Below are 8,814 nucleotides of genomic sequence, written 5' to 3'. Positions count from 1 at the left end.
CTCTGTTCTAATCGTTAGGGCTGTGTGGTATTCCTGGCAGTTCAGGAACACAGAGGATGGGGAGTGTAGGAAGGCTTCATTTAGGAAGCAGATTTCAGCCACACTTGGTGGACGGGAAACATGAGACAGTGGGAAAACCATCCTGACAATCAGACTCTGAGAAAGAACTCTCCCTGATGGACAAGGAGAAGTTTAGTGAGGTTGGAGGAAGTTAGATGGTCAAGGAGGAGCTAAGCGAGGATGGAGGAAGTTAGAGGACTGCTGGATAGGGTGAGGGTCACTTCCTTCTCCTCAAGGCTGTAAATCAGTCTCTCAGTCTCCAGGAGCCTCCTGAGGGTTTCTTCTTTACACTAACCAAGTCACACCTGCAGCAGCACGGGGCTGCTGCCATGCAGGCCCTGCCTTGGCTTTTTCTTCTCTTGCTGCTCCAGGAAGGTGAGACTGCCAGCGCCTGCACAAGAGTATCTCCTTCTCTCTCTGTTCTGTTCTGCTGGGCCTTGGGCTAGCCAGGCCCTTTCTTTGGGGCTGAATGTTTCAGATTTTCTGGAGCAATGAAGAGCAGGCTGTGGCTTCAGGGCAGGATTGAGAGATGAAGAAAACTGGGAATCTGAAGTGGGGTGGGGGGCACAGCCCAAGGGAGGCAAAAGGAGAAGATGAAATTTGGGGGGTGATACAGATGGAAGTTATCCCCTGGTATGTGCTCAATTCAGGTGCAGCAGAAAGCTAGAGCCAGAAGAGGCATCTGGAGAACAAGCTTAAGCAATAAACCTATCATCTCCTCCCTTGAGATCATAGCCTTGTTGCCAGGCTAAGAAGGCCAGAGACACCAGCAGGCTGTTTCCATCTTTTTTCTTCCTATGTCTGCAGCCAAAGGGAACTCTGGAGATGAAATGGATCCTGAGGAAGTGGTTGCAGTCCTTCAAGAGTCCATCATCCTCCCCCTGGAAATACTGTCAGATGAAGAGGTTGAGGACATTATCTGGTCCTCCCGTGTAAGGCTTGCTACTGTGGTGCCAGAGAAAGAGGGAAATCCACCTACCATCAGTGTAACCAACACTCGCTACCAGGGCCGTGTGAGTTTCCTAGGTCCTAGCTATGCCCTGCAGATCAGCAATCTGAGCAGCGAGGACTCAGGGCCTTACCAAGTCCAAGTTAACCTGAGGACATCCCAGCTATCTATTATACAGCACTACAATCTACGTGTCTACCGTAAGTTTGGGCTGGGAATCCTGAAACTGCTTTTTTTCTGGCTCTTCTGAGCTTCCCATGTCTTAGAATAGGGGGTGTCAAGATTTGGGCTATTGTTTGGGTTATAGTGGGACCATCTCCAGTCTGCCCAGCCCTAGCATTTGAGCTGCAATAACAGCTGGAGTGACCAGAAGGAACAGACATTGGGACTCTAGGTTGTTTCCTTGGAGGTGCCCAATGCAGCAAGAGAGATTACAGACTCCATGCAGACCCTTTAGAGGTCCCATGTGTCACTGCCCTATCTTCTTTGACCATTTCAGTTCTCTACCAGGGAGATTTTTGTATCCTGGGAGATGAACACCATCTCTATCCTTGAGCCTTTCATCCCCACATGTGATTTGAAGGGTCCTAATCAGTATCTTTTCTCTACTTGAACCCAAATTTCTTCTTAGGGCTTGTCACATTAATATTATACCTTGAATCTCGAAGAGACACTGATTAAAATATAAATACCCCTGGGAAAGTGATAATATTTTATGGGATCCAGGAGTTAAAATGGGGCTTGCAGGAAGGTGGGGTACATAAGTGAGAGTCAGAGAAGGCAAAAAGAGAAGGTAGAAGATACCAAAGGCAGCTCTGCCTACCTTAGCAGCTATCTTAGGGGCCCTGGAGTTACAGGCTTTATGGTGGCTGGGTATAGTTTGTTCTTGTTGTAAGTGAAGGGGTTCTCAAAAGACAGTATCAAGACCCCAGGATTGAGTTGCTTAGGAAAACAGGACCAATTCTTGAATATTTAGAAGGTCTTTGTCTCCCATTTCTCCCCTCCCCCCGCCCCACCCCATCTAGGACGGCTGTCAGAGCCCAGAGTCGCTGTGAAATTTGAGATCTCTCGTGAAGATGCCTGTAATATATCTCTAACATGCTCCGTGGAGAAGTCAGGCAAGGATGTGACCTACAGTTGGATATCCTGGGGGGACAGCGATGATGCAATCCATGAAGGCCCTGATTTCAGCACATCCTGGAGGCCTGGGGACAATGCCCTTTCCTACACCTGCAGGGTCAGCAACCCCATCAGCAACGTCAGCTCCCGCCCCATCCTTGCTGGGCCCTTCTGTGCAGGTACCTAGAGACCAGAGAGAGCCCCTGAGCTACTGCAGGGCCTGTGCCTCAAGGCCATTTTCTGGGGGAAAGAGTCACCATCTCCCTCCCCCACTCTTCCTAAGAGAGTACATGGAAGCCAAAACTTAACCCTCTTCTACAGAGCCCTGTCACCTGGAATGAAGAGAGGGTGCCCCCTTTTCCCACTGCCCCCAATTTCCAAAGGTCTCTTCTCTTTCTCCCTTTCCCCTGCTCAGATTGAGATTGCTCACCAGATCTCAGTTCCTGACCTTCTTTGATGAACAGAATGGCTATTTCCAGAGACATTTGCAAAGTGACATCAACTGATTGTGAACTTGAGATCCTTTCTGTGGAATTTGGGGTAGGAGTCTGTCCCCTGATCTAAACCAACCCCTCCCTCTGACAAGCCCATTTTCCTTTCCCTTTTTTCCATCTCAGATCCTAGCTTTCCTTTGGAGAAGGCATCATCTTCCTTCTGCCTCCTGGTCAAGGTATTGCTCCTCCTCTTGCTCTTGATAATTCTAGCTGTGGGACTTTGGGTCGTCCGAGTTCAGACAAGATGCAAAACCCCAAGGATGAAGAAAATCAGGAGAAACAGAATGAAACTGAGAAAGAAGGGGAAGCCTGGCCCCAGCCCAGCCTGACTGCACCTTGGGAACCTCTGTCCTCAGCTTTGTTTCTTCCCAGCCCACAGCGATCCTTTCCTCTGGCCCTCCTCTCCCCCAAGGGACTCATGAATAGATGTCTAAAGGGTCACAATCCCCAAAGGAAGACTGTCTGGCAATAAAGTCAAATTAGGTGACCACCACTCCAGAGAAGTTGCTTGTGATCATTTTGTCCTTGGCAGTGCTGTGGCAAAACCCACTTCGGTAGGTTTCCTTCTATTCCTAAGTGCCCTTCCTCCAAGCCCAAAGGTTTTCTCCAGCCTTCCTTGGAGGAGAAAAGTGAGTTTGAATGACCCGTTTCCAAAGAGGTGTGGGCATGGCATCATTCACCAGCTGTCCCATTCCATAGCACCCAGATTATTTACACTCTAAATAAGAAAAGGGAGATACTTGTTAACCTAACTGAACCTGTGACATGTAAATGGGAGAAACGCAGGCACTTAGAATCCTGCGTAAGAGTGGTGTGATCATTGCTAAGATTCCTCTGCACCATCTCTCCACGCTCACCCTGGCAGATGGGTGCCCTTAACTACCCCCACACACCCACCGGGTTCTATAGGGAAAGGGACAGGACCCTTGGGCAGCCCTTCTCAGGCTCTGAGATGAGCTCAATGAACTCTCTGTCATTTCCCTGATACTGGCTGCTCTGGGCCTCTGGTTCATAACCTATAGGCATGATAACTCTACTGGATCAATAGCCAAAACCTCAGAGCCTTGACCTCTGCATGTGGTTGGTCGTGCTGTCTGACTGTCCCTGTCCTAGGCATTTCCATGTTCCAGACCTTCTCTCTGGAATCTTGTACTGGGGTAATCCTCATTCTTGCCCCCCCCTCCTACCAAAGGCCCTTAACTTACATTCTTGCTCTTCCCCTAGTTCAGTGATCAACCTGCATGCCTCGCCAAGGTCTGATGTACGACTACCCAAGTCTTGGTCATACTCCCAAATCAGATCATGGGGATGTTATTTGACCCAGCTCTTCATGTCACCTCTGAGGAGGGGAGGGAGAGCATTAGGGAAGGAATTGGAAGTCAGGACACGTGTAGGTCGCGAGCAGGTGGGGAGAGCACCAGGTAAGTACTCAGATCTGGGCTCTGCTTGGCCACTGGCCTTCTAGGGTGGGAAACTTTGTTCAGCAAATAGCCATTGAGTCACAGTCCCTCTCCACAACAAACGCATACCTCAGAAGGAGAGGTAGGCAGAGGTGCAGATGATGGGTGCTCTTACAGAGACATGGCTATGGCCAGCACCTTGGCCCACACAGAGGTGGGATTGGCTAGTAACCCTGGGAGTTTCAGAAGAGGAGTTTGACAGCAGGGAGAGGGCCTTGGGGCAAGAGGAGGGCTCTGGCATTTCCCTGGTCCCTCCTTCCCCCTCTGTCAGTGAAGGGAGTAATGTTGATCTCCAAAGTGTCTTCCAAAAAAAGGAATTTTAATTCTGTGATGGGGTAGGATGCATTGGAGAATCTTGGAGACTAAGGACACTTGGCTCTTGGGGAAGCAGGACATGTGGGATGGGCACTAGATATGCCAGGAGGAGGACCCTGAGGGCCGTGTGCGGCATGGGAGGAAGCCAAGAGCAGGACTTCTGAACTAGAAAGGAAACAGGACACAGGAGACAAGCAGGGGCCCCCTGCCTAGGGTTTTTTTTTTTCCCTTCATTTTTTTAATGTTACATTCAAAAAATACGAGGTCCCCATACCCCCCCACTCCCCCACCCCACCCCCTCCCCCACAACAACAACCTCCTCCATCATCATGAGACATCCACCGCACCTGGCAAATACATCTCTGAACACCACTGCACCCCATGGTCAATGGTCTACACCATAGCCCACACTCTCCCACAGTCCACCCAGTGGGCCATGGGAAGACACACAACGCCCAGCAACTGTCCTGGCAGCACCACCCAGGACAACTCCAACCCCCGAAAATGCCCCCACACCACATCTCTTCCTCCCACTCCCCACCCCCAGCAGCCACCATGGCCACCCTCTCCACACCAATGCCACATTTTCTTCGATTACCAATCACAATAGTTCATGAACAGAACATCAGCAAGCCCACTCCAATCCATACTCCACTCCTCCATCCCATAGACCCTAGAATGGTTGTGTCCACTCCACATCCACATCAAGAGGGGGTCTAGATTCCACATGGATGCTGGATGCAACTCTCCTGCTTTCAGTCATAGACACTCTTGGCTCCCCGGTGTGGTGGTTGACCCTCTTCACCTCCATGCCAGCTGAGTGGGGCAAGTCCAACAAACCAGAGTACAGGGGCTGCAAGTCTCCTGAGGCTCAGGGCCTGGCCATCACATGGTCAGTCCAGAGATCCAGGTCCCCTGGGTATACATTAAACCCCAGCACCAACTACAGTTCCGGCAAAAGTGACAGGAGAGGCTTGTGGGCAAAGATCACATCTGAGTCCAGCTCCATCACACAAGAACACAAACTCCAAAGTGGGGCCAACTGACATGGCACTGAACTCCATCTGCCATGACCATAGAACCTGTGGGTCTCTGTAGCCCTCAGAAGAACCAACACCTGGGGTTGTATCCACTTTATCTGTCTTTGGGACCCTGCTCAGGTGTGCATAAGGGCAACCCCTCTGATAACTTCCCAGCTCTTTTTGGAGAGCTCATAGCCATATAAACTCATTTGTCCTTTCCATTTCCCCCTTTCATTCAGGTCAAAAAGCATTTTTAACTCCTGGTATTACATGTAGACTGAGATATTCTGCTGGTCCGAGTTGAACCTTTCATTCAAGGTCATTTTCCAGTTACATCATCAGCTGGTACTTGGTAGTAATCCCTCAGTGCCAGGGAGGCTCATTCCCAGGAGTCATGTCCCACACTGGGGGGAAGGCAACACATTTACATGCTGAGCTTGGCTTCGACACTGGCCACATTTGAGCAACACAGAGGCTCCCAGGAGGCAACTCCTAGGCACCTTGCAGCTCTAGGCCTTGTTCTCATTTCAGGTGCACAGGCTTTCAAGCATAGTCATTAACATCAAGGGCTCATTGTTGGGCATTCTTTCTTTTTTGGTCTTTGACATTGCATCTGAGGGATTGTTGATGTTCTTTTAGGGACTGTGATAGAGCTCCCCTAGCTAGGAACTCAACACTTCCTCAGTTGTTGTTTTTAACCGCAACCACCATGAAAATATCCAAACATTTTTATGCATCCTAGATATATGCCCTGGAGAACTCCCTGCCAACCATGTGACCCCTGTCAATAACATCCTACCCCAGTATTTCTCCCCTGCCATTGTTGAACCTCTCTGTGATCCAAAACTTCTTGAAAAATGAAGCCCAATATATTGCCAGGTTCCATTAATAGTAAAGTGGAATATAGTGATGAGTTTAAAGGTTAGATATAGAATACACATTAATTTAGAAAAATTAAGGTAAAAATAAATTGGGGTATCAAAAAATTAAGAAATGCAAAAGCTTTGTTTTTGATGTTTTGCCTTCCATCACTGCAATAAGTGCTGCCCTGTTTGCAAACTGGCAACTGCCTAGGGTTTTGGAGCTCTCTCTCTCTGGGGCTTGGGAAGGAGGTGGTAAGGTTGGGAAAACCTAAGGACTGGCAATCTGATCTACTCTATCCTGAGGGCCTGAGCTCTTGCCCCTTTGGAAAGTAGTATCTTACCTGAGGCCATTCTCTGCACCAACTTTAGTTAGGCCCTGAGCAGTCCCACCTCCCTAAAGGCCTGCATTTCTAGAACCAAGCTTGCAGTCCCATATTCCTCCAGCTGCCTTTCCTAGACAGCACCATCTTTTGAAGCTTGGGCTTGAGGCTCTGGGAACTCTGAGATGCTCGAGAGTTTTGCCATTATAGTGCCAGAGATCACTGGAAAAAACCAGCTCGAACCCATCTTGCACTCACTAATTCTGTGCACATTTCAGAGTCTGCCACACAGAAAGTAAATAAAGAAATGAATGGTCCCTGTACAGCGTGAGATACCCAGGCTCTGAACAGAGGCCCCCAAACAGGCCGGAGCACCTGGAAGAGGAAGGCTGAGACTCTAAGACCCTAAAGAAGGCTGACTATAAGTTCAGAGAGGCCTAGGCCTCTTCCCCTGCATGAAGCCAGGGTAGTAATCATCTAATAGCGCACTACAGTTTGCGAAGTTTGTTCCTTACCCTTTGAAGTGGGTGAGAGCAAGTTGGGGGAAGGAAGGACTCATATTTCAGCCCTTACCAAGTATTAGGCACTGGACTAGCTCTGGGGAGGTGGAAAAGACACTGTCTGCCCTGAGGGAAATCTTCGGGGAAAGTGTGAAGATAGATTACAATAAGGTGTGACAAAGTTGTGGGGTGAAGATGAGGGGTCAGGGGAGGTGTCTTGGAGAGAACAAGTAAACTGAATTTTGGCTGGTGATTAGCAGTAAGTACAAGAAATGTAGAAAAAGGGCTTCCTAGCCAGACGGAAGGTAAGTGCCAAGACATGGATAGGTGAAAGAACAGAGTGAGTTCTTGGGACTGCAAGGTCAAAGCACAACGTGATCAAGAGGGAGGTGAGAAACAGGCTGGAGAGGTAGGCAGTCTTTCTATTGGGGGAGTTCAAGGACAAACAGGACATGATCCACTCCCTCATGGAGCTTAGAGTCTCACTGGGGAAAAAAGGCAGGACAAACGGTTAAATGGCAATATATTGGAAACCATACTTCTTGTGTGGTCTGGTGATGGGGCCAGTGCTTATGCACACATCGTCAGCAGAGTCCCTGGTCTTGAGAGCATCTCCTGATATTCTTGACAACCAGTGGAAAATGTGGGCCTCCTGGTACTCTGGTTGTGGGTTGAAAAAACTTTTCCAGAGAGTAATAATTATGGATCAAGGATAACCCAGAGGAAAACCTTTAGTTTTGAGTCTCAGGGACTATTTTTTAAAAAATCAATTTTCACTTCTGGGGTGGTGAGGGAACCAGTTATGGGGTTAGGTTCCTTTTCTTACCAAAAAGCCAAAGAGATACATCTGAATCAGAGAAAGATGACAACAGTAATAAAGCTCACAAAATAGCTTCCAGAAAAGAAAAAAAAAAGACCATATCATAAACTTTTAAAACCTTTCTAAATCCCAATTTACAAAAAGTTATTTTAACATCCAAATGAGGAGAGATTAGCTTATCCAGAAGAAAACAACGGAGACAGCAGAAATGAAATGTGAAGTCAGTTCTAATACAGGGGATGGAGAGTGTTCCCGCTGGTTGGTGAGGCGCCAAGAAATGAAAAACACTTTACTCTTTGACTGTCTTCTAGGCATTCTGCCTCTTTCACACCGAGTCCACCAACATGTTTCCATTATAGACTCTTAGACTCTTAGGTTAGCATATTACACTGTAAAACAATGTCAAAAAGGTGCTACTTTGGGAGAATTTGCTGGAGGGATGGCGGGAGAGACTATGCCCGGTGCTCCTCCTTCCTCCCTCCCCCCCAGCTTCCCTCTCTTGCTATGGCAAGAAGCGCCCAGACATTTACACCAGGAAAAACCTCCCAGCTATGGCAAGAAGCACCCAGATATTAACACCAGGAAAACCCTCCCAGCAGTCTGAGTTGACTGAAGATGGAATGGGTTGGGGGAGGTGGGGGGAGCATGGGCTTCCTGGTCCCAGGTGTGGTCAGATAGGGGTTGCCACCTGGAGGTTGATGTGGCAGGCATTCTAGTGTGACCCCAGGGCGGTCTCTCCTGACATTGAGATGGTGATTTTGTGCATCAGATTCCTGGTGCACTCAGATCCAGTTGCAGGACTTGAGGCTGGAGTGAGATTCACGTGTTGCTTTCAGGGAAGGCTTCCAGGGGAGGCACTTTAACACGTGGACAGGTAATGATTGCTTAAGCC

The 8,814-nt window shown here is 48.7% G+C and overlaps 1 protein-coding gene across 2 annotated transcripts; it reads left to right on the top strand.

Moving 5' to 3' along the window:
• Positions 1 to 298: 298 nt before the first annotated feature.
• On the top strand, positions 299 to 3,117 carry SLAMF9 (SLAM family member 9). 2 transcript variants are annotated; one of them, XM_004448440.1, is made up of 4 exons: positions 299 to 435; positions 868 to 1,209; positions 2,035 to 2,307; positions 2,746 to 3,117. In XM_004448440.1, the coding sequence occupies exons 1-4, from the start codon at positions 390 to 392 to the stop codon at positions 2,949 to 2,951; spliced, it is 867 nt and encodes a 288-aa protein (XP_004448497.1). In that variant the 5' UTR covers positions 299 to 389; the 3' UTR covers positions 2,952 to 3,117. The 2 variants fall into 2 exon arrangements, with proteins under 2 accessions (XP_004448497.1, XP_004448498.1); XM_004448441.2 differs by having other exon boundaries at positions 2,544 to 2,786.
• Positions 3,118 to 8,814: the final 5,697 nt, after the last annotated feature.

This window comes from Dasypus novemcinctus, chromosome 13 (genome assembly GCF_030445035.2).
Source record: "Dasypus novemcinctus isolate mDasNov1 chromosome 13, mDasNov1.1.hap2, whole genome shotgun sequence".
Classification (NCBI taxonomy): domain Eukaryota; kingdom Metazoa; phylum Chordata; class Mammalia; order Cingulata; family Dasypodidae; genus Dasypus; species Dasypus novemcinctus.
The sequence above is the reverse complement of the archived record's forward strand: the minus strand, read 5'-3'. Positions and strand labels throughout refer to the sequence as shown.

Bases quoted from the DNA above. Each gene is read 5' to 3' on its own strand.
- SLAMF9 (XM_004448440.1), top strand. From the start codon at position 390: ATGCAGGCCCTGCCTTGGCTTTTTCTTCTCTTGCTGCTCCAGGAAG. The intron at 1,210-2,034 runs GTAAGTTTGGGC...CACCCCATCTAG, and splicing joins CTACAATCTACGTGTCTACC to GACGGCTGTCAGAGCCCAGA. The intron at 2,308-2,745 runs GTACCTAGAGAC...TTTCCATCTCAG, and splicing joins TGCTGGGCCCTTCTGTGCAG to ATCCTAGCTTTCCTTTGGAG.